General features: G+C 45.3%; 1 protein-coding gene across 1 annotated transcript in view; it reads left to right on the top strand.

Annotated features, from left to right (window-relative positions):
• The window catches only part of IL17RA (interleukin 17 receptor A), a 69,354-nt gene extending 45,832 nt beyond the window's left edge, over positions 1 to 23,522 (top strand). The window contains exons 7-12 of the mRNA XM_029599866.1: positions 888 to 1,048; positions 10,876 to 10,953; positions 11,894 to 11,987; positions 14,104 to 14,211; positions 15,914 to 15,946; positions 17,826 to 23,522. Of these exons, the coding sequence (XP_029455726.1) occupies positions 888 to 1,048; positions 10,876 to 10,953; positions 11,894 to 11,987; positions 14,104 to 14,211; positions 15,914 to 15,946; positions 17,826 to 19,273 (1,922 nt within the window). The 3' untranslated portion in view covers positions 19,274 to 23,522. The remainder of the gene's footprint in view (positions 1 to 887; positions 1,049 to 10,875; positions 10,954 to 11,893; positions 11,988 to 14,103; positions 14,212 to 15,913; positions 15,947 to 17,825) is intronic.
• The last annotated feature ends 2,103 nt before the right edge of the window (positions 23,523 to 25,625 follow it).

The following is a 25,625-nucleotide window of genomic DNA, read 5'->3' as shown; positions in this document are numbered from 1 at the left end:
TTTCTAATGTAGGTTGAAAGCTTACAATTCAAACAGGCTTAAGTGACTTCTGTTAATCACTATTGAACGCTAAAAAAAATGTTAGCGTCTCCTGAAAAAATGTCTTTCATGAGACATTCTACACTGTAGACATCCCGACATGTACATGTTTCAAACTGCTAGCCCTTCTTCAGGGGATATTAACACTGTTGAAAATGCTACAGAAGATGAAGTATGCCATATACACTCTTTTTTTTTTTTTTGGGGGGACACACGGACTTTAATGCATTTAAAGATACTGCACAAAATCACATTTATGGAGGTGGTTGGAAGTTAATGATTATATCCATAGAGAGGTGCTGGGACACCTATATAAACGTATGAAACTTTCAATCCACCCCCCAAAAATATTTTCTTTTCTAATGGAAGTAGAGTTTTGAATAAAATTAAAATAAAGAAAAAACTATATAGTGTGTGGCATAAAATAAGTCTATTTCAAAGATATACCGCAAACAAGATAAGATTACATTTTGAAATTATCCCCAGTGACTGGGCATCATTGTCCTCTTTAATTGATTATAGCTAGGACTTTAGCCAGCTATATTCAGTGGAGCACCCTCGCGATAGCGCTGCTGAAAATCCATGCTAATATATTTCTGCTATCTTTTAGCCAGATAAATTGCTCTCTGTGTTGCTGAATATTGACCTCGTGTTTTCTTTGTATGTGCAAGGGGAGAACAGGCATTTTGGTGTGAGTAATGCAGTGTTTGGGGAGGTGACAGTGAATGCAAAAAGTATTTCCAGGAGCAGCCATTGAGGTTGTAGTAGAGCTATCCATTTGCGCAGAACTGTCCTGATGTCTTGTGAAAAGGTTTCTAACCCTCCTGGTGCTTCTGTGCCCTGTACAGGCAGTCACTGGGAGCCTCTCTTGGAGGGGGTGGTTCAAGACAAGAACTTGATCGTGAGCTTTAACCCACAGAATAGCTCCTCTGGCTACCGCATCTTCGTGACCAGCTTCATGCCGGGGTTCAACGACTCCTGCAGAGAGTACCAACACAACATCGGGGAGGTAAGCTGCCTAGGGTAATTCCAGAGCATGAGGTCGCCATATGCTGGAGCCCGAAACGTCCCATAGGGCTTTAAAAGAACTGCAACAACAAATCTCTGCTTACCAGCATCTTTTGGAAAAGCATTTACGCTCCTCTTATTCAGTATGAAAATAACTTTGATTGTAAAAGGACTGAAACTCCTTTTTTCACTTTATCATAGGCTAGTCTTGTAACTGTGTGTTTGTTTTGAGAACCCAGGTTCCCATCATCATTCCTCACCCCTTGCATCGAGGACAGGGCAAGGAGTAGAGTGAAAGAAAGTATCATAAATAGAGTTGTTAATTCTCTGTCCTTTTTTGTAATGTTTGGTTTTTTGTTTTTTTTGTACCTGTTCTTTGCTCTCTGTTCTGTTGGCTTTGAGAGTGGAGGTGTGAAAATGCCTGGTTTAGTTTTATGACCAACGTGATAGATGATGAGATTGCAGGATGTCAGGGGAGGGGTTCATAGACCTTAGACAGCAGCCCGGATCAAAGAACGGTGTCCCTTGGTTCCATTCAACTAGCTGGATCTCTGCCGCAGTAAGCAGGGCCCCAGCTCTATGCTAACGGGTACCCTGTGCAAAGGCTGAAATTGGTGACACCCCCCCACCACCACTCCATCCCAGTGAAAAAAATACTGGCTTTACTCACGCCACCGCGTGCAGCCTCTTCAGAGATATCGCCTATCCCCACTCCCCACCCTTTCCCCCTTCCAGTGACAGATTTAGGTTTTTGACACCCTTAGGCACTGCTGGTGCCATCGCACTGCCCCTCTGCTCTCCTGTCTCCCCCTCCTTCCTATTCGGTCAGACAACACTAATGAAGTCTGGGGTTTTTAAGGGTTAATACAGAATCCCAATATAAACTGTGCACCTCATGTTCAGTAAACATGCCCTGTGTCCACAGAAACCTCCTCCCAACAATGGGTGCAAATCAGAACTAGGCGCTTCCCCCTTCAAATCATCATACAAAATGTAAATATCCAAATGTTAATGTCGCTTTAGCATTAGCACCACAAACTCCTTCCACTACAAGGCACTCTGTGGTGCAGCATAAAACCCTGTGAAAAAGGCACTCAGGACTCGAACTGCAACAACCCCACCTATGAAAAAGCACAGGCCCTAGAATCCCATACAGTTCTTACTGGAAAATCAAAAACAGCACAATTGCTAGAGAGACCTGTATCTCACACACAGACCATAGACAGATCTTCAACAAATACAGAAAAAGAGACCACAAATTAGAAATAGAAAACTGAAAAGGAAAACCCAAGAAACCAGATGCTCCATGTAGTGCAACACCAGGGAAATAGAAACAGAACTATATTTCCTCCTATATTGTACAAACTACAAAGCTATCACGGATGCACATTCTGAAAGTTGACATATTACAATCACTAAACTCAAAATGAAATGCTTTTCTCTACATTTGTTGTCTAGACGTTTTATTTTTCTAATCACTGTGGTCTTTTTTTCTGCTTTCCTGTTGTCAGTCTACTAACTCTGTTTCAGGGTCTCTGCCTCTTCGTTCTCTTCCTTTCTTGACTTCTTTCTCTTCATCTCTCTGACTGAGCTTTCCCTATCATCTCATTTTCTCTCTCTCTCTCTCTCTGCTTGTCACTGTGAAATCCTAGCTAGATTTCATCCCTCCTTTTCCCCCTCTAGTTCTACCTGTCCCAGCCCTACAATTCCCCAACTTTAATCTGTATTGTTCCCTCTCAGTACCTTTTTCTCTCCCTTGTTGGGTTCCTTCCTTGTTCTTTCCCATAACATCTTCCTCCATTCTTGCTCTCTGAAACTCCCTCATCTCACTCTCCATTCTTCCCTCTGCCTTTTCACCTTCTTTCTTCCTCCTCCTCGCTTTCTACCCCTTTACCTTACACACGCCTCTCCCATCTCCTTCCATTCTCCCCCTCCCAACTTCTTCACCTTCTTCCATCCTACCTCCTCTCTCACCTTTCTTCCCTGTACATACTCTGATCAGTCCAGACTCCTGGGTTTATGCATCCCTGCCAGCAGATGGAGACAAAGAAAGTTTCACTGACACTGCTTCATAATCCCTGGTGCCACCTGCATTTCCTCAGTATTTCTCTGTCTCCAGCAGATGGTGGCTGGTACATAAACCTGCAGTGCTGCAGTCTGGCGAGTTCTTTTATTTATTTTGTGAGCTTTTCCTCCCAGGGGTGTTTGGGTCCTGGTGGATCCTTCCCTGTTTGGTTGAGGTGAACGAGCTGGAGGTCTGGGACCTTTTTGTATGCTCGCTTCATTAGTCCGTGGGGTTAAATCTGGTGGTCCAGATCCCGTCCCTTCATGAGGCTGCTCAGGTGGCTGTGGGCTCAGGATGGCTGGTACTTTGTTACTTGGCTTGCCTTATTCTTTTTTTTTTTTTTTTCTGGTTTCAGCCTTTCTCTCCTTATTTTTTGAATTTGGCTGAACTTGAGCTGGACAGCTCTGTGTTCCACAGCGAGGAGAGGCTGGCCAAATTTGATTAAAGTTGTACTAAAAAAAAAGTAAGGCTGTCTCACACGGGTGGCTGTCTCCCTCCAGTCGTTGCTAGTAGCGGAGGGACAGGCTTTTTCCGTCTCTCCCGATTGCGGTGGTGCTCTGGGCTTGGCAGGGGGGGTTTCCTGCCAAGTAAAGGCTGGTTCCCAGCTCTGCTTGCCACTCGTGTGGAGCGGTGCTGGTGCGGCTGAGCCATTTAGGGCTTTGTGCAGCCTGTGTATCGGGGGGAAGAGAGACCATTGGAGCCCCTGGCGGCCGCAAAACAAAGGAAGTGGCGTTCAGGCTCCCCCACGATGGCTATTTCTGAGTGCCAAAGTGCGATCTGCATGAGGCCCCCAACTTTCCTCGGCACGGGAATGATGGCCATCTTGGCTGCTCTGGCAGAGCGGCTTTCTCCAGCCCACCTGAGCGCTTGGGGGGCGGGGGGAGGGCAGATAAGGGCGTTAACTCAGATCTGCCCGTACCTGCATCCCCTACTACTTCAGCCACGCAGCTCCCGAAGGCTCCTCACGCTTTCTCTGCAGATTTTGTCCTGCCACTGAAGCTTATTTGGCTCAGCAGGCAAGACTGGGAGGCCAGTCTTGGCCTCTTTGGGGTCTGGGCTGGACGTCTAGGCCTGAGCAGTCCTGAGGTAAAAGGCCTTCCTTGGGGCAGCGTTTGCTGCATCCTGTGCTTGCTGGTGAGGACGCAGCTGACTCTGTTGGGTCGCAGGAGACCACCCCCCACCACCCCAGTGCGTAGGAGACATTGTCACAGGACCAGGGTGTTGATCCAGATGTGGCCTGCTTGTCTCAGGGGGGTGATCCAAAGGATATTCTAATTTTGGAAGGGGATGACCCTAAGGTACTCCGATTGTTCTGGAAGGAGGAGTTAGGCCCTTTGATTCCTCAGGTGTTAGAGGAACGGACTAAAAGTCCTGCAGGAAGACTCAGACATGGAAGGAGCGGATCTAGTCCTGGATGGCCTTCGAGGTCCCCCAAGAGCCTTTCCCTATCATAAATCTGTGAAAAAGATGGTAGATCAGGAATGGGGAGCTCCCAACTCTGGCTTGAGAGTGGGAAGGGTGATGGCTAAGCTCTATCCTTTGCTAAAACAGACGTTGGAACTCTTTTCCCTTCCAAAGGTGGATGCTGCGGTTTCGACGGTCACAAAGAAGATGACTATCCCTGTCGCAGGTTCCACGGCTTTGAAGAATATTCAGGATTGGAAGTTGGATTCACCTCAAGAGGATCTTTGAGGTGTCGGCCCTGAGTCTGCAGGCGGCTATCTGTTCCAGCTTCATGCAAAGAGCTTGCCTGCACTGGGTAGAACAGCTTCAGGATGGGCAGGCAAAATATGGTGACGAGGTGGATAAAGCTGAGTGCTTGGAGGCATCAGTTGCATATGTGGCAGATGCCTTATATGTCTTGGTGAGAACTTCATCACCTATTATGGGATCTGCTGTGTCAGCCAGGTGGTTATTGTGGCTGCATAACTGGTCAGCAGCTGTGTCGTCTTAAGTTGCAGTTAGGGTCATTGACTTTCAAGTGACAACTTTTGTTTGGAGAGGATCTAGAGCACTTGATGAACAATCTGGGAGAGAATAAGGTGCATAAGTTGCCAGAAGGCAAGCGGCCTTTTCAGCCTCAGTTGCATTTTTGTGATATCAGGAAGTCGCGTCGAGCGTGAGGAGCCCTAGCTTCACAAAAGCAGTTCTCTTCTTGAGGTCAGTCCTGGGGGTAGTCCTTTCGAGGCGGTCGAAGGCCATTCAGGGCTTCCTCAGGAAGCAGAGCTGCAGAGGCCAAATCCTCCCAATGAGGCAAGGCCAGGTCCACTCCGCAGTTCCATTTATAGGCGGTCGTCTGGCGTGATTTTACGGGAAGTGGGCCAAGATCACTCAGGATCAGTGGGTAGTCAGCGTAATAAGAGACTGTTACGCATTAGATTTTGCTCGACCTATTTGTGACCTGTTTCTGGTCTTCCCCTGCGGGTCATTGGAAAAGCGTCGGATGTTTCGAGCAATGTTAGACAGGTTATTGGGATTAGGAACAGTGATTCTGGTTCCTCAGTGCAAACGGGGCAAAGGTCAGTATTCCATTTACTTCATAGTTCCAAAGAAAGATTTGAAACGGGTAAATGTGGCGCTAAAGGTCCCAGGGTTCCAGATGGAAACTCTACGGTCGGTAATCACGGCGGTACACAAGAACAAGCCCCTGGCTTCTTTCGATCTGACGGAGGCGTACTTAGATATCCCCATTCGCCGGGATCAACACAGGTTTCTCAGATTTGTGGTATTGGGTCAACATTTCCAGTTTTGAGGCTCTCCCTTTCAGTCTAGCCACAGCGCCCCACACATTCACCAAGATAATGGTGGTGGTTGTGCCGGCATTGCAGCGCGAGGGAGTGCTGGTGCATCTTTATCTAGACTATTGGCTCATCAGGGCAAAGTTGGAAGACAGTTGTCATTCTGTGGTGGAGAAGATAATAAAAACTCTGGAATCTAGGCTGGGTAGTGAATTTGACAAAGAGCCACCTGATTCCCTCTCGGACTTTCAACTATTTGGGGGCTCGGTTCAACACTCTGAAAGGCAAGGTGTTTCTGATGGAGGAGAGAGTGTGCAAGTTACAGAAGCAAATCCAGCGTTTGTTGGCCTTGCAAGTCCCCAGAGCCTGGGATGTTTTGCAGGTGCTTGGCTCGATGGCTTCAACACTGTGGGCCTTTGTGCATATGAGACCGCTACAGATAGTGCTGTTGGCACAGTGGAACCCATTGTCAGAGAAGATTCATATGCCCATCTCACCTCAAGGGTTATGCTTAGGACAAGTCTGTCTTGATGGCTCCTGTCATCCAATCTAGTTTGTGTTGTCAACCTGGAAGTTCCCGATTTAGGTAATTCTTACTACCAATGCCAGTCTTTCCGGATGGGGAGCAGTATGCCAGCGACAGTCTGCCCAGGGCTCTTGGTCAGCGGAAGAAGCCTCTTGGTCTATCAATCGTTTAGAGACCAGAGCAGTGAGATTAGCATTACTTACTTTTCTGCCTTTGGTTCGAGGCCAGTTGGTGAGGGTCTTGTCAGACAGTGCGATGACTGTAGCATCCATCAATCGGCAGGGAGGAACCAAGCATCAAACGGTGGCCCAGGAGGCTCAGGAGTTAATTCTTTGGGCCAAACAGCACTTGGTTCAGATAGCGGTGTCACACATCGCAGGTGTCAAAAAGTGTCCAAGCGGATTTTCTAAGTCGCAGGATACTAGATCCAGGGGAATGAGAGTCCCCATGGATCTAATGATGTCCCCATGTGAATCTAATGATGACTCATCTCAATGCGAAGGTGTCTCACTTTTACAGCCGAAGGCAAGAATACGGGGCCGAGGGAGTCTATGCTTTGGACCTACCCTGGCCTCGAGGAGTTCTGCTTTACATATTTCCCCCTTGGCCTCTGATAGCCAAGGTGTTGCGTCGTATAGAGAAACACCCGGGTGAAGTGGTGTTGCTAGCCCCAGAGTGACAATATGTGCCATGGTTCGCGGATCTGATCAACATGGGCAGTGGACGGAGTGTTGCGCTTCAGTCATCTTCCATGCCTTCTTCGGCAGGGACCCATATTTTCAGACCAGGCAGATCACTTTTGTCCAACAGCTTGGCTTTTGAGAGGTGGCATTTGAGACGAAGAGGATACCCAGAGACAGTCATTACTACTCTCCTGCAAGCTAGACGGACATCTACTTCGTTGTCATATGTCTGAGTCTGGAAGGTCTTTTAAGGCATGGTGTATAATTAAAGGCGTACGGGCCTTCGGTCTTCGGTGTCTCAGATTTTTTCTTTCCTTCAAGAAGGCTTGATCCAAAGGCCTGGCTTTCAATTCCCTCAGAGTTCAGGTAGAGGCTCTGGCTTGTCTATGAGGTAAAGTTGAAGGTCGCCCGTTGTCCTCTCATCTCGATGTGGTTAGGTTTCTTCGGGGGGTTAAGAATTTCTGCCCTCCAGAGAAGAGAGTTTGTCCATACTGGAATCTTAATCTCATTCTCCAAGGTTTGTGTGAGGCACCTTTTGAACTTCTCCGACACTTAAGGATTTGACATTAAAGGTCATCTTCTTAATAGCCATTTGTTCTGTGAGGAGAATCTCTGAGTTGCAGACTCATCTTGCCGCGATCCATTCCTTCAGATCTCGGACTCAGGAGTGTCCTTGCGGACAGTACCCTCGTTTCTTCTGAAGGTGGTATCAGCTTTTCATGTTAATCAGATGGTGGAGCTTCCGGCTTTTCCGGAATCGGATGCTTCTGCTCATGTCAGGAGCTTAGGCTGTTGGGCATCCGTAAGGCTTTGCTGAGGTATCTCAAGGTCATGAATGATTTTAGGAGATCTGATCATCTTTTCATTTTATGGAGTGGTTTGAAGAAAGGTACCCAGGCTTCCAAGGCTACCATTGCAAGGTGGCTTAAGGTGGCTATTGGGTCGGCATACATTCTCAAAGGCAGTCAGGTACAGGAAGGTTTGAGGGCTAACTCTACTCGGTCTGAGGCGGCTTCATGGGCAGAGGCCCAGTTGGTTTCATCACAGGAAATTTGTAGAGCGGCAACTTGGAAGTCACTGCCTACTTTTGCAAGGCACTACCATCTGGATGTAGGGGATCCGGAGTCTCGATCGTTTGGCAAAAGTGTCTTGGGAGCGGAACTCTCCAGGTCCCACCCTCAGTAGGGAGCTTTGGTACAACCCAGAAGTCTGGACTGATCGGGTATGTACAGGGAAAGGAAAATTGGTTCTTACCTGCTCATTTTCTTTCCTGTAGTACCATGAATCAGTCCAGAACCCACCAATCTAGGGAGGTAGAGAGTCGGCAGCTCAGCTGTAATGTTTTGGTACAATCTAAGAATTTTTCAGGGTATGGAGTACAGACTTGTTGGTAAAGTTTTTTTGTTTCAAGTTTTTACGGGTTTTACAAGTTTTGCAAGTGTTTTGTGCTTGGGTACAGGTCAATACTGAGAAACTGTAGGTGGTACTAAGGATTATGAAGCAGTGTCAGTGAAACTTTCTCTGTCTCCATCTACTGGCAGGGATGCATAAACCCAGGAGTCTGGACTGATATGTACTACTACAGGAACAAAAATTAGCTGGTAAGAACCAATTTTCTTATCCTATCCACTCCCTTACCTTCTATTCTTCCCCCTGCTTCTGTCCTTCCCCTCTCCCTCACCTTCAAAACCCCTCACTGACCTTCTGTCTTTCTCTTTCTTCTCCCTTACTTTCTCTCCCTCTCCAACCCTCTGCCCCACAGCCAGACAGGCAGGAGAGCAGATCCAGTGACCCTTGCTTCTAACGTTCTCCTCTTGCCCCTGGCTCCTCCCTCCTGTGCAGATTTGCTGTTTTTGAACCAAGCCACACAGGAAGTAGAGGAGCCAGTGGCAAGAGAAGGAAGTTAGAAGCACCAGCAGCCGGCTCCACTCTCCTATGAGTCAGGCCATGAGATAGGTGGGGCGCAACAGCTGATCTTCAGTCTCGCAGTGTAGGCCATCTTGGGAATGGGGGAGCAGTGGCAGGAGCAAACTATACTTCAGCCTCCTGGGACATGAGGAAACCTGCAGTGCCACTGTTGGGCCCCTGAGGCCTGCAACCACTCCTCTCCTCTGCCTTATCAGTATCAGGGAAGAGAGGTAGCTCTTCAGTAGCTGCATTGGAAGGGGCTGCCTGCACCCCCTAGTGCAGCCGCACAGGTCACACAGCCACACAAGTCATGCATCCCAAAAGCTGATCATGGTAGTAAGCTTCTCAGCAGGGGGTCTGAGACTGAAGCCAGGAATAGGGAAAGTTGTGTCAAACTGATGTAACTGATGACTTGAGCCCATCTCCTGTCTGACTGGTTTAGGTTTAAAAACTAAAGGAAGGGGTGATGGAGGATTGAACAGGCTTGTGTGAGAGAGGTTTTCTCTTATTACTCCATCATACAAAATGGAATATTCAAATTCTGTCAGTTAACAGTCTGGAATGTGGTCCTACTACTTCTCCTACTTCTTTGGTAAACCATAGTGATCTTGTTGTCCTCTTTCCTTAGCTTAAGTGTCTGATTCAACTGATTTGTTGCCATTTCATTTTTTCTCATTTTTGCTGGCCATAGTTCCTTTCTATCTCTTAGATCTCCTATTTATGACAAGACTTCCTTAATGTAGTAAACATTCAGCCCCTTCTGAAACCTAGGACCATCATTCTAGTTCAGTTTTGGTTCTGATCCAGTTTTGACACTGAGCCACTCATTACGCTGATCACTGGACCCCAGGTTGTTCCCTACCATAACCTCAATGGTACCAGCTCCATTTGTTGGAGCCAGTCTCACCTTGCTGCTGGTGGGGACTCCTCAACTAGTTACTTGAGAGAGACTTCTTATAAGGGTTTCAGTATTTCCCCCATTTCTAGTCAGTCCAGTGGCTGATACTTTCCAGTCAGGTCCCCCATTAACAGTGCTTCATCTTTTGTATGCTCTGCTGCTCAATTATTTCTATCCTATCTACACCTCTTTGCCTTGTGATGGCATCCTGTTCCTACTCTCTGATTGCACCTCTTGGTACTTGATGATCTGCTATCTGGCCATGCATAGTAAAGAATAGTTGCTTGGATATTTCTGTTAGCAATGCTGTTCTTGTGATTTTTCTCCTTTAACATTATGTCTGGCTTTGCTGGTATCGGTTGGAATGGGCTTGTCCCCAGGTGATCACAGCTTCATTCCCTGAAACTGTGTTAGAATCGTAATCTCAGTGGTTTCCTGCTGTAGCAATGTGGTGCTTCCATGGTTTCCAGTGAATGAGCTTATTGTGTGCCTCTGTACCCAAGTCTTCAGACATCAGCACGTCATGCCCTGATCTGTGTCACAGAACCTGCAATTGTCATTGCTTCCAGGGTTTGATTTTTTTCTGTTTGCTGTAAAGCATCCTGTATAGTCCACTATCCTGTGCTGCAATCACCAATCTCTCATCTTTAAGTTTCTTTACCCCTCTCTTGCTCTGTGTGAGATGTTTTGATTGCTTAATAGGGAATAAGAATTATGCAAAGAACAGGGTCACAGACCTTGAGTCCTGTTAGAAATTTGTTTCCAGTGAAATTTTGAAAGTATGGGTGTTGACAGCAAAAAAAGGGCTCATTTTAGTACCAGATTTATATAAAACAAAAAAAACAATCTAGACTGCCCATTTTATCCCCTTATTGGAATGTCCCACCTGAAGCCCTGAATTCTTGAAGTGAGGTTGACAAATGTCTCCTCGTGCTCCTTTGCTTTGGAGAGCAGCTCTGGGTCTCCCCGTGATTTCTGACTGCATCCCTTCCTTTCATTGTTTTCCATAGCTGCGGTCGTCCTCCAGGACAAACATCACGATTGCTTTGAAGGACAACCGAGAAGCTTGTTGCAAATACAAGATTCAGGTAAGCTGCTCATCCTGTCCCCATTTGGGGTTGAAGAGTGATTAGCAAAGCTTTAGTTTCAGGCTGCAGGGGCTCTCCTTGCTTGGGCCAGCTACTGCTCCTGGAGAACACTGAATTCTTGGCAGGCTTTCATACTTATTGGATCAGTGTAAGAATTGTCCAGAGCTAATGTGCTTTCCCAGACCATAGAGGTCCCTCCCTGAAGAATTCTTATGTTGGCTCAATAAAAGAGATTTTACAGCTTGTGAAGAATCCAGAGGCAAATCCCTACCCCATTCTCTACAGTGCCCCCTTCTGAGAGAGGCTGAGATAGAGGAACTGTGATTTCTCCCACAATCTGTCTTCTGCTCTACTTCCCAAAGGATTAGTAGTTGCTACTTCTGTTTTTGGTGGGATCATTTTTTTTGTTTTTACTTTGTTTTTTTTTTTACCCCTTCTTGTTCTATATACCCACACCCGAGACAGCAGGGCCAGGTGACGCACATCCTCGCTGACCAGGGAAGGGCTAGAGAGAAGCCTCCTCTGAGGCTTGCCCTCAGTGCCACTCCTCTTTGGGCTAGCAAGGGTGTCCATGCGAGCGATGGCCATCTCTTCCCTCCGTTCCAGAGGCTGGGCCATCTCTTCCCTCGTTCCAGAGGTTGAGCGTGTCACCTCCAAAGCATGCCCAAACCCTCTACCCTCCCGGCTGGAGCCATCAGACAGAAGAATTACATTTTGAGTTTTCCCGTGCCTGGCGCTGCCACCTGAGTCATGGGGGCTGGGCCTTGTAAAGTGAAATTTTGTTGGGGAAATTCTAAGGTTGGAGGGCAGTTGAGATCTGGACATGAGTTGCCAGTGTTTTCTGCCTTCACTGTGATGAAAGAGCCCGAGGTGTCTGCTGCCAGAGGTTTATGTTATGTAGCCACTGTTTTTCCTCTCTTGTTTTCTTTTTTACTTCTAGATCCAGGCATTTTTTGCAAGCTGTGAGAATGACTGCTGGAGGCATTCAGTCTCTCTGCCTTGTCCTCCAAGCTCAACCCCAGCACCTCCTCCAGGTGAAATAGTTGCATGCAGTTTTTGAAAGAATTAAAGGCGTCCGGATGGCATGTGGTTGCTTTTATAGGAATACTTAGTGCTGAGAATTGTAAAACGTGACATGGCTGCTGGAACTATTAGAACTCATAATTATTTCTCCCAGCGACTTCAGTTTAGGTGCCTAAAATACTTTTGAAGATAAAGTCACGTGGCAAATCCATTTGGTAGGCAATTTTCAAAGCTGTTCCATGGGGGGGAAACTGTGCTTTCCCCACAGAAATGTGGGTCTTTGTGAAAATCGCCTGTCCTACTTGCAGAGTTAAATTGGTGCCACCGTGCATATAATTTTTTTTTTTTTGCCCACGGTGAAAGGAGGCATTCTGGGGGTGCGCTCAGAGAGGGGCTTGCAAGTCCATGCATGCCTTTCAGGTTTTCAAAAGTCTGTGTGGACCTTTTTGTCCAGAAAAGGCCTCCAGGCAAAATGCAGGAAGCAGCGCTGTTCGGTTACTTTTTCTTGGGCAATATTTCCAAAGGGAAGGATTTCCCTTGTGAACACCGGTGCAAGGTACCCGGGCAGTCTGAAAATGGCCTTCTTAAAGAGAAAAGTTGGAGGCACGGGTGGGATGCGCCATGTACAGTTCTGATTATGGAAAGCTTGGCAGTCGACGATGTTTTTAAGCGGGAGAGGACCTTCATGGGGCATTATGCCTTGCACAACTTTCATCAAAGGTGGGTGTGGTGGGGCAGCTGGGAAATGGTTTTTCAGTAGTTGAATAATTTGTAGAAAGGTCTCGGGGGTGGGAAGTCTTGTGTTGTAAAAACTGAATACTTTTGTATACCTTTTTGTTGATCTGGCATTCATAAGGAAGAAAGCAATGCCAGGCATTGATATATTCGTTGTGGTGTTCTTTCATTCATTAAATGAAATTAAAATAGAAAGAGAAAAGTGGACTGTGGTGATGGGGAGAGAGAGAGGATGAAAATTACAGAAGAAACAGATACAAGACTGAGATGAAGGGGGGAGGGAGGTGTTTACTGGTGGGAGATTTTAATCTTCCCGCAAGGGAGGAGGCAGTACTGGACCTGGAACTTAGAAATGGAGAATGTCCAGGTGATATAGCCGAGGGTTTAGTAAATCTGCAGCAGAATGGGACACCCTTGGGGAGCAGGCCAAATAAGAGTGAGCTTGAGGAGTGGTCAAGCGCTTGGCAGCTAAGATTCCGTGCAAAGAGCTGCAGAGTCGCGCATCTGAGCGCACTGATCCAAGGACATGGAACCAGAGGATATGACAGCAGGTATGGACCATAAGGCCCATCTAGTCTGTCCAGTTTCATTACTGCTGCAGTGCCATAGTCCCCAGCTTTCCTCTGGCTTTCCCTCAGAGAATATTTGCTGTGCATATCCTTGTGCACCCTCGCAATTCCTTTGCTTATGGCCACCACCTTGCTTCAGCTCTTTGAAAACTCCAAAGTAGATTTCATCAGGTTTGGCATTCCCGCTTCAAATGTTTTTGGTCTCCCTCCTTCTCTTACTTTGGATTTTCTCATGATTTTCACAGCAGATCTGGGAGGAAATTCCCCATTCCCCCCTTCACGCCACCCCTTTACAAACTCGAATGGGTTTGAAATCTGTCTGCTTCAAATGCAACCTTGAAGATTTTGCACATCTCGAGAAAGCGAGCTGAAGCATCTTCTGATCCTGTCCCTATGATGCACAAACATAATGTCATGTCTGAGTTTACCAGAATGCATTTCAAAACCTATCGAGCACTGAAAGCCTTTAGGAACAAGAGTGCTTTCCAAAAGCAGCAGCAGGGCAAGATTATAGTCCAGAACCTTTAGCAAGGGGTGGAGGGAAACTGAGTGATTGATCGAAGACCAGCACATCCTAAACAATGGAGAAACCCAGGCTGGTCCATGCTGGTCTCCGTAGGGACTGCTTTTGCAAAACAAGGGTCTGATTCTTTAATCTTAGATCTGTTCCTCCCAGCTCGGTGCGCTCTGAACCCCTCAGAAACCAGGACAGCAAGAATTCTGCCCCTCCCCCCCCCCCCCACTGGTGTCCTGCATAGTGTGTCGTGTCATGCTGCGTTGCAGAACCTCCTTCTCATTTGTGTTTTGCCGTTTATTTCTCAAGAATGTGTCCGGCAGCGGCATTGGTGTGTCTTTGCTGTGTGTGTCCTCCTGCTGGTAATGGTCGTAGCTGGAATCGGATACAAAGTCTGCGTGCATCACCAGACACTAGGTAAGAAGAGCAACAACCTGGAAAGTTAAAAATAAATAAATAAATAGATCCTGATTTTATTATATTACTCCAAGAGAGCAGAATAAATAAACCTCCAGATCCCACAAACAGAGTCAATTTGAAACAGATGTGTGAGTTCTTAAAAACTTGAGAAAAATCACATTTGCCAGTCTTTTTTTATTTCCTTCAGCTTCAAAATACATTTTTCTTGAAATACATTAGTACAAAACTTTTTTTTTTTTTTTACATGTTTTCCAATTTGCTCTTGAGTAGTGAGCTGGAGCTGGTAAATCTGTATGGAAAGTGTGCATTGTCTACAGAAGGACATTACATACATTCCAAGCATCTAGGTGTCTCTTTCCCTCGCCTTCACTTTTAGAAAGTATTCCACCACAAATTCCGTCTTGTCCATCTGGTTTTTGTTTTTTTTTTCTTCCCATGTCAGACCCCTCTTGATCTCTAACTTAACCTTCATTTCTCTACATTTTCCTTCACCGTGACATTTCAGTCTTGTAACATATGATTCTAATTGTATTTTAACCTTCAGAGCTCATGTTTCACTTGTTTTTATTAGATGTCGAGCTCCACAGTCCTCATGGTGCCAATACAGACGATGATCCTATGGAATGACAACTCGTTCCATAGTGTAGGGTCTTGGTGCTGCTGGAGCTTACTTACCTTCGGGCCGATAGAGTAAAATGCGCAGGAGAGCCGGCGCTCCAAGGCGAGCGCCCGCTCTCCCGACACACACCCAGGCCACTCTCCTGGGCGCGCGATTTTGTATTCAAATGAGGGCCCGCGGTAATAAGGAGGCGCTAGGGACACTAGCGCGTCCCTAGCGTCTCCTTATGGACAGAAGCGGCGGCTATCAGCGGGTTTGACAGCCGATGCTTAATTTTACCGGCTTCGGTTGTCGAACCCGCTGACAGCCACAGGTTCGGAAAACGGACGCCAGGAAAATTGAGCTTCCGTCTTGCAACCCACGAGCCGCTTTTTTTTTTTTTTTCTTACAATTTTTTATTTTTTTTTTTATTTTTGGGGCCTCCGACTTAATATCGCTATGATAAGTTGGAGGGTGTACAGAAAAGCAGTTTTTTTTCTGCTTTTCTGTATATTTTCCCATTACCAGCCAAAATTAACGCCTGCCTTTGGGCAGGCATTAATTTCTGAGAGTAAAATGTGCGGCTTGGCCGCGCATTTTACTTTCTGTATGGTGTGGGAATAACAGGCTCATCAACATGCATTTGCATGTTGCAGGTGCTATTAGTTTTGGGGGGGTTGGACACGCGTTTTCCTCGCACTATTACCCCTTACTGTATAAGGGGTAATAATAGCATGTTGAAAACGTGCATCCAGACGGGGGCTAATGGTGCGCTCGGCCGAGCACACCGTTCTGTATTGGCCTGCTTGTTAGATTAATACCATCAGTTCACCTTCACGTAAAAGAGCCTCCTGCCATGATAGGGTTTGAACTTGAGGGTGGATAAACGGGAATTACAAAGAGAGGACAGAACAGAGATGGAGTTAAGTAAATCAAGTCAGATATGGAGACTTATTGAATGATCTACAAGAACCCTTGAATAGTTCTTTAAAAAGAAAAATGGCTCAATAAATCAATGCTAAATTGACTCCTAGACCAAAGGAATAAAAATTGTTAAGGAATATAATTTGATTGTAAAGTGTTTCTATTGCTTTATTCCAGACACAAACACAACAGCAGAGAATGGTAAACCAGGTAAGTACTCTTATAGACACAGATAGTATTCCTTAAGTACCCTACCAGAGCTCTTGCACTCTGTTCTTTCCCCTGTAGCGCAGGCATTGGTGGGCTGCTCTGTGCTGGTAATTTTGCCTTGATTTTTCACTCCTTTGAGTTGAGTTTATTGTTGGTATTGATAGGGGTGGGTCTGAAAATTCTACAGAGAGCTTCTGTCTTGTTTTCTTAAATGAGAAATGCAGTACAGTGGAAAGCACAGGGTGACTCAGAAGCTGACTTCATCAGACACTAAGATGGGGGGTATTCATTATCCGGTGATATTGGCGCTCCTTGAAAAAGCATCTGAAAATCCAATGCATTTTCACTAGGTAACAGCTGATTCTGGAGAGAGCGAGAGATGGTTTGCCAGCAATCTGAGCAGATTAGCCTGCAGGTCTTCAAGTCATCCTTATAGAGGCAACCTGAAGATCTGTTTTTTTTTTAACAAGCCCATGTCACTGAAGACCCATTTTGAATTTAGGATGTAAACAAGATTGTTGAAATGTGCTCTGTGTAAGGGGAGGGGGGGGTCTGTGTGTGTTTCATGCAAATAAAATCATTTTGGCACTGTTAATCCACATGGGAGGACAGATTGCTGGTTTTGTTGTGGTGGGTGCCAAAGTAGGGCAGTGCAGCTCTCCCCTGGATGCCACAGAGAGGGTCATTGCTGCAGGGAGGAAGGGTCGAGCTGCCCTAGAGGTTTTACTCTGCCTTGTATTCCTCCCTGTACTACTGAAACTCTCTGGATTGTGCAGCTAGTCGTAATAGGGAGGATCTTCTTTTATAACCACCACCTGTATAACAAGTCCCCACAAAGTACTTATTGCACATCGTTTGCGGTGTCTCTCCTATTCAGCTGAAATAAATCTTTATAGCACACATGCCCATGGCCCACTTGAAAAGCCAAATCATTATCAGTGTTAACAAGAAGCCGTCACCCTGCCACCATCTTTTCCATCATCCCCTTCACTTACCCTGCAAGAAGGTACAACTCTGGTTTGTTTATTTTAGTTATTTATATTGTTTTATATTCTTAAGAAATCAAGTAACGTGTTCTATGCAGACGGAGTTCCATAGCATTATTAAACTCTCCTCATGAATTTTCATAGCATTAAACACTTTGCTTGCAACACCCTACATGGCAGTTGGAAAAAACTATTTTTGGGGCCCAGTAGGTTCCTCCTTCTCCTAACTGGGGCTGGGATCTGGTGCCATGAGCCTTCATTTGCATCTACTGGGGGTATTTTCCCCCCCCCACCCCTATTTTTATATCCCAATCAGTGTGGCGATGATCCTTAACTGGGTGGGGGGAGGGTCACACAACCATGCTTCCTTCAGTGCGTGCAATTGTGGTCCCTGAGTCTGGCTGCTATGTGGCACTGCCTCTGCAGCTGCCCTAGCAACAGAGTCCTAGGCCAACCCATAAATTAATGTTGAGCATTGCATGGTGTGAGGGAGTTAGTGAAATCATTGTTGATTTATTTTAACCAGCTTTCCTTGCTTTCCCCACCCCCAGCAGCATAGTCAAACATAATCTTTGCCACTACAGTTTAGCAAGCTTCAGTGGCTATTTTGTGTACTCTTGTGCATTGTGTTTGGATTAGGTGTAGAACAGTTGTTTGCCATAAGTTACCGAGCAATATCAAAGTAATGCGTGTGTGTGTGTGTGTATGATTTTTTTGCTGGGGAAAACTAGTAAATAATGGTAAAAGCAGTTTGACCAGCTACTAACAGTTAACTAGTAGCCTAAAATTAATTTCACTTTTCTGCTAAAATAGATTTGAGCAACAATGCATATCCAGCTGAAATTCTGAAAGCCTTTTTAACAAATGTTCTGTCTCTTCTCTTTGTTTTCCAGACCCGCACTTATCTACACAGAAGGTGTGGATTGTTTATTCCGCAGACCATCCTCTGTACGTTCATGTGGTGCTCAAATTTGCAGACCTCCTGAGGGCCACATGTGGTACAGAAGTGGCACTGGACCTACTGCAAGAGAGTGAGATCTCAAAGATTGGCATTGCAGCCTGGCTGAACCGGCAAAAGCAGGAAATGGAAGAGAAGTCCTCAAAGATCATCATCCTGTGTTCACGTGGTACTCAGGCAAAGTGGCAAGCCATGATGGGAGAAGACAAGGCAAGAGTCTGCCTCAAGCAAGACTGTCGACAGCCATCTGGTGACCTCTGCACTCCTGCCTTCAACTTAATCATGCCTGATTTTGGAAAGCCTGCAAATTTTGGCAAATATATTATTGCCTATTTCAGTGCTATCAGCAATGAGAGTGATGTTCCAGAACCATTTAAAGTCACCACCAAGTACCAGTTAATGAAAGAGTTTGAGCAGATTTTCTTTCGCATCCACAATATGGAGCAGCATCAACCAGGATGGGTCTACAGAGTGGAAAACATCAAACATTATACCCAAAACACAAGCGGCCAAAGCCTGAAAGAAGCACTAATCAGGTTCCAGGATTGGCAAAAAAAGCATCCCGATTGGTTTGAAAGAGAGTGCTTAGTCTCAAAAGATGATTTAGAAGAGGAAGTGAAACTGGATAATCTAATGGAACTGTTGGAGTACAAAGGGGGAATCCAGAAACAGCAACCAATTTTTCAGACATCAAAGAGTGATAAGTGCTTCGTAGTTGACTTGCATGTGCAGGAAAATGAGGAGAAAATCGGAATGGTGGAACCTTTATTCCACCCTGTGGGACAACATGGGAACTCATCACTCCAGACTGTGATATCTAATGATAAGAGTAGCACTGTTCAGGTAGTAACACCTCTCCCTCATTTGCTGGGCAAGAATGGCATTCAACAGCTGCAGCCCTACCAAGATTGTATGGAAGAAACACCATTACTTCGGGGCAAGTCATCTGTAAGGAATGATCTTCTGCTCAACGGAGACCCAGAATGCACATCCCCAACGAGCGGCACAGAAAGTCCGCGTACATCCATGCCATTGCCTGATGAACTCTCGGTTGATGTAAAGAGGCGGCTAGAAGAGCTTATGCTCCACCAGCTCTACGAAAGCATCATTCCCTCTGAATTCTCTCCCACACAAAATGAAGAGGATCAGCTGAGGATTAATGCACAATATAAGGCTTTTGAGGATCAGAGACCATCTCTGCAGTCTGATCAGGGTTACAGCTCCCGGATGTCCCCTGTATCTACTGAGGGACCCATGGAGGGGGAGAATGAGACTTCTGATCAACAGATTTCTGCTGAAGAGCTAGAAAGTCTGAAAAGTATACAGCGTCAATACTTTCTGCAAAACTTTGGCGACTCTTCCTTTTATCAGAGAGTATGTTGATGGCCTTTCCCTAAAGGAAGAGGAGTATTTATCTAGTATGACCCATTATTTTAAATTTAGGATGGGTTCAGCTGAAAGGAAACCCCAACTAAACCTGTAGTGAACCATGCTTGGGTTTTGATTGACAAAAGTACTCATTGGCCTACTTTAGGCAGGCAGCCGTTAATGTCTGATGCAGAATGTGATCAGAGTAGTTCTTCTGTTGCATCGGACGCTGTAAAACTGCTCCATGCCACCTTTCTTCAGTGTTAAGTTAACCCAGGAAAAAGGAGAGGCTTGGATTCTGTGAGGGTGCCAGTGGCGTGCGAGAGCTGTTCAGGTCTCCCAAACCGAATTATGTTTTGCTCTCGGAGCTGTTGTGCAATGCTTGGTTGGGGCTGTTGAGAACATCATTATGCGGTTGACTGGTCATGGTGCGCCCTGAGCTGGGTATACAGAGCGCAAACTGAACAGTGTTTTCTGTACTGAGTAACAGGAAGAGGAAGAAGGGAGGTCCATACAGCTCATGCACATGTTCCCAACCCGGGCATCTCATTTTCACAACACGAGATGCTTTGTACAATGCATGAGATGCTGTCTTGGGATCACAGGTTATGGGGGTGACTTCTTGCAGCTGTATGTCACATACTTGTAAGTAAGGTGATACTATGAGCCCAGTTCTAGGATTCTCTTACTCCAGGGGTGGATGGAAAGGAGATGGTCAAGAGATTGAGGACTGAAGCTGTGCAATTTTAGCTGCTCTGAGATGCAAATCTGAGTAAACTTCCAGTGTGCCTTAAACTGTGCACTGCATTGCAGTCTCTACAGTTTTCTCTCTTCCACTGCCCCCGTCTGCTCCTTTATCTGAGAACCACTATCTTGACAAGCTTCTTCTTAGCTCCAAGGTTGTCATTTTCTCTTCTTGCTGTTTTAGTTTCTCGATTTTTGAAATACAAATTCTTTTATCTATCACCCTTTAGTTCCCTAAGACGGGTTTCTTTTACCCCATCACCCCTCAGCCTTGTCCCAGCATGTCTCTCTTCCCCAGTGTTCTCTCTTTTTAGCCCCAGCCTGTCTCTTAGCATCTGTTCCCCCATACCAACCTGAACATCTGCTCCTCCTTCCTAAAGATATCTCTCCTCCCAGACCTAGCTTGTTTTCTTGTCCCTCAGCTTCCACAATCCTGTCTGTCTCTTTCCCCTAACCAGCATCTCTTTCCCTTCTCCCGAATTCCCTCCTTTTTCCTGTTCCCCCTCTTTATAGCTGGACTCTGTCGCCGGCCGATCCATCCATTCCTTACCCACTCAGGCCCTTGTCAGCCACCTGCTGCCTCCTTTCATCTCCCCCCAAGTTTACCAGATTCTGGATGGGCAAACTTAGGACACATACAGGTGCGAGCCAAGCTGTTTGTAGGGGTCTGGGGCAGTTTTCCATGTGAAATATTTTAGCAGTGTAGTCTCAAAGAACGCAGTTTCCTGATAACCTCTGCGAAGCACGTTTTTGGATGGTGGTGGCGAAAGCACTGCTGTGCAGAAGATCTAGGTGAGAAGCCCCGACCCAGACTTTCAATCCTTGTGCAGGCTGGGATGCTTCAATGTTCATTCCCCCATTTTGAATGCTGGAAAAAGAGGCCTAAGACCCATATCTTTGTTCAGTATTGATCCAAACAGAAGCAATATTAGTCTGGTACATAGGGGAGCCAGGAAAGTGTCTTGTTGATTTGCACGAAGGGCTTCATAGGGTTGCTGGACAGTCCATGTTTCACTGTTTTGTCCCTCCAGATTATTTGACAGCCTGCTAATCAGGTTTCTTATTATAATGTATGTATTTAATAATGCCTCTAGAATTGTAAAAGTTTGAGGCTCTATTTATTCTTCTTATTACAAAGCATCATTGACATGGTCAGTACAACCATAAATAGCAGTCCTAGAAGGAAACAAGCAAGACAGTGTTTAATATATTATTCATCTGGTTTGCAGAGAATCAGTCTCTTTAACCCCGGGGTGCTCAAACCGGTCCTACACAGGAGGTAGTGCATGCAAACAAATCTCATGCATATTCATGAGGGATATCCTGAAAACCCGACTGGCTGGGAGCCCGGTTTGAGCCCCCCCTCCGCTAACCATCTTCCAGCTCTTCTTACACAATAATTCTCTACTTCTCAAAGAGAAGGCGTCTTGTCAGAACATCTATTCAGTCTGCAAATGATGACCTCCAAATTCATCACAATTCACAATCAGTAGAAATGCTTAGATGTTCACCATCTCACCATTGTCAAAGCATGTATTGGGACGCTCTCCATGAAACGCCTCTGACGCTCCTGCCAAGTTTCAACCACATCCATCTAGGGTGAAAGGCCCCAACCAGATGGGCCAGGCATGAGTTCGCAAGAGCAGGAAGGAACTGAGTCTTAAAACAGAAGAAGGCACCTTCTTGTATATTCTGCTAGAAATATAAATGTCTCCACCCTGTTTAATTGCCATGGGAGCTCAATTCAATACTGCTGAAAAGAATTTTATAACTTTCTTTAATGTTTCCCTTTTAGCTCTATGATTTGGTGGTAATACAAGTCAGTGAGGCATTCTTGGACATTCAGTAAGCCTCACGTTTGTGCTAATTGTGCTAATGATTTTAGTGAGTCAGGCACCAGCCTTTAGGTATGAATTACTTTGGATCATTGTAGCTGACCTGGATTTAAACAGATGAAATCTGTAGCTACTGCAGTGAAAGTAGCCATATAAAAGTAACTAGTTTACTCTGAAATTCTTTTGGGGTGGTTATTAGCCATTGCAATTACTGTAAGGAAAACAATTACGGTTTGAGTATTCTGGAATTAAGGGTCAAAAAACGAGCTGTAGGTGAACGTTTGTTTTTGGTTTTGTTTTTTTGCCAGTTACTCTATAGCAACGTTTGTACTGAGACTACCTCCACTTTTTTAAATCCTGAATACAAACTTATAAAATGTATTTTTAGAATCATACATTATACAGAAGAGGAGTAAATAGAAACTTACAAAATTAGGATCCTGTTCTGTTTGGATTTTTTAAAAGTGAAAATGACATTTAAATATAATAAAGGGCACAAGATACAGGATGCCTCAGTAGGTTGACACAAAGATTTAAGGCCTTTCCCATTACATTGTTAATTCAAACCTGGCTGCTGTTCTGTTTCCAGTGGACTGGTGTCTACGTCACTGTAAAATTCCATCCATCATAATTGTTATGAATTGGCACCATTGTTCATAGTCTATGCAGAGAGGCAATGAATTAAACTAGCAGATGAATACATTACTGTCTCAGAAAGATCCTTCTGAAACAGGATTAAGGAAATGGGCAGGACAATAGGGGGTAGCCTGAGGGTGCAGTATCCCTTCTATTGCTAAAGGGAGGACTTGTTTGTATTGCACATCACCTTCCCAGAAAGGTTAAAAACAGTCATATTACTATATTATGATTTACCTTTACTGAGATTGGATGATGGGAACATTTATTATTACATAAAAGAAATTAAAAGGTATATTTCCTAGATTAAAAAGTTATTCTGAAAAGTAACTTGTTAATGTCACCTCACTGCTGCTTTTTTTTTTTTTTTTTTGTAATCATTTCACACTTTTCCCATCCCTGGAAATAATGTTTATGGGGAAGCACTGAGGAACTGATTCAATATTATTTGAATTATTGAATATTATTTCATTTTGGTGGCATTGTCCCACAAAATGTGAGTCCATCCCAAGGCATCCACCAGTGGCGGTCTTTCTTGAACCAGACTGGAAAATAGAGGTCCTGCCTCCAGGCACCGGAGCAGAGACTGCAGCCCCAACCATACTGCCCTGGATTCTTGGGGAGGGCAATTTCCAAAATCTTTTTCCCTAGGAAAATGCTGATTTTTAGCAGAGTAAAAGGACAGGCTGAAAATTGCCCAGCCTTAACTCATTATGTCTGTGTCCTACTGCGAGCACAACTTCTTAAAAAATGTTGGACATAATTGGTTAACCTAGCTTAAAATAAGTGTATGGTTCCACAATGCACTGCTCGGGGGGGGGGGGGGGGAGAACTAATGCATGTAGATCTGAAAATGCATCCTATGAGCACAGACCCCCATCTTCCTGCAGCAGCTCAAGTGTAGGTTCTGCACGGACGGTTAGCTAATTCTGGGGCAAAGTTTCTGAAATTCTATGGCAATTATGCAGTATAGATGTGCATAAATGTAAATGTTTGCATATTAAATAATGTAAATATATTTTGCGTAATAAAAAGGTTTTCCAACCTTGCTTAGTGAATGAATAATTTATTTTGTTCTTTTGGGAGTTCTATGCATGGAGAATTTCAGGTATTGATGGGGGGGGGGGGGGGAGGAGAGGAAAAGAACATCTTCCCCTCTCCACCACGAAGCCACTACAGATGCTCCAGAACGTGGCAGCTAGAGTCTTGACCAATACCAATGGCGGAGATCACATCACTCCCATCCTACGGAACCTGCATTGGCTACCAATAAACTATAGAATCCTACACAAGTCCCTCACCATAATCCACAAAACTATCCACAAACAACTCCTACTTGACCTTCAGATCCCTCTCAAACTCCACACCTCATCCAGACCCATAAGAGAAATAGACAAAGGATCTCTACACGCTCCCTCAACCAAAGCCACACGCCACTCCGCCACCAAAGAACAAGCATTCTCGATAGCAGGACCTACCATTTGGAATACTATTCCACCAGACCTCAGACTGGAACCCTGCCTACAAACATTTCGGAAAAAACTCAAAAACTGGCTATTCCGCCAAGCTTTCCCTTAATCGGTCTGAATCAGGAACCTTGCAATTTAAGTCCGCCTCGCTATTTTAGATAGCTAAACCCCCTCTATACACAATGGTTTCTCTCTTCAGACCCCAAGTTTTGCTACTCCTTGTTAAATGTAACTTTGCCTCCTGTTAATGACCTCTTGTTAATTGGTTTATTTATTTATTTAGGGCTTTTTTTTTTATACCGACATTCATGATACCAATCATATCAATATCATATCGGTTTACAAGAAACAATGGTGCAAATATATTAACATCAACATGAACAATAAGCGAAGAGAGAAAAAGTGAACAAAAAGTTACAATAAAACAGGGGCACATGAACTGGGAGGAAGAAGAGCCAAAGACATGGATAACTCAGAAATAAATAATACTTGGTTGTTAAATAAATAAATAAATAATTGGTTGTTAATGAATGTTAACCCCCAGATTCCATCTAAATCAATCTGATATGATCCATGTCATGAAGGTCGGTATATAAAAGAATTAAATAAATAAATCTTAGGGATGGGAAGAAAAGCAGCAAGGAGGATCAAGATTGGAGTGAGGGAGAAAAGGAAGGGAAGGTTCTGGGATTTTGAGGAGATGCAGAGGTTCTGAGATCCAGAGAGAGGTATCATTTTTATATAACTTTTGTTATATGTATAATGTTTATTTAACCCTGTTAAATGTATAACGCTCCGGCGTAAGTTCCTGTTCATTGTACACCGATGTGATATCTTTGATGAGCGGCGGTATATAAAAAACTTTAAATAAATAAATAAATAAATAAATAAATTCCCCCCCCAGCTCCAGCCCTGATCCCTGATCCCTCTCACATCCTCACACTCTCTCCACCCCCCTGGTCTTCTTTCTCTCCCTTCCTGTCCTCTCGGGTGCATGCATGCATACACATAGTCCCCCTCCCCCCTTTCCAAGTCACCCCCAACCCCACTGTCCCACTTAGCAGGAAGAGAAGGAGAGCAGCAGCACCACTTCAGCCTGCATTATCCTCTGCTACCCAGGGCCTGACCGAAGCTTCAGACCTTGCAGGACATGGAATTGTGCAGTTCATAGCTGTAGTCGAGCCCCAGGGTAGCAGAGGAGGAGGGGGGGGGGGGTGCTGCTGCTGTCCTCCCTGCTGCTAGATCACCGTGGTGGGGTGGCGGAGGTGGATTTGCAACATGGAGCCTTTGCCTCCATGACCTGGCTCGGGGCCCCCTGCACTCCCGGAATGATTCTGCGGGGGGGGGGGGGGGCAGCTCTTGCCATGGGAGACCGAGGGCCCTGCCTTTCTACATGTAAAAAGTACCCTAGAAAAAGCAGGTACAAATGTCTTCAGGTATTTTTGTACCCCTGGCACTTTTCAGAGAGAGAGAGAGAGCTGTATACCCTCCCTTTGCAACTTGATGGCAGATGGGGCAGTTTTGAAGTGCCCCCTTCCTGCTTGGATGAAATGACTTACTTGAAAGACTGAATAATAACTAAGAGAGAGACTCGTTTCTCTCTTTATTATGTTTCTCAAGTAACGTTAGCAAGTGGACCTGTCCTCATTGCTTTGGGTTCTAATTAGTTAGAAACGCTTCCCT

The sequence above is a fragment of the Rhinatrema bivittatum genome, chromosome 4 (genome assembly GCF_901001135.1).
Source record: "Rhinatrema bivittatum chromosome 4, aRhiBiv1.1, whole genome shotgun sequence".
Classification (NCBI taxonomy): Eukaryota; Metazoa; Chordata; class Amphibia; order Gymnophiona; family Rhinatrematidae; genus Rhinatrema; species Rhinatrema bivittatum.
Note: the sequence above shows the minus strand (reverse complement) of the source record. Positions and strands in the feature narration are given on the sequence as shown.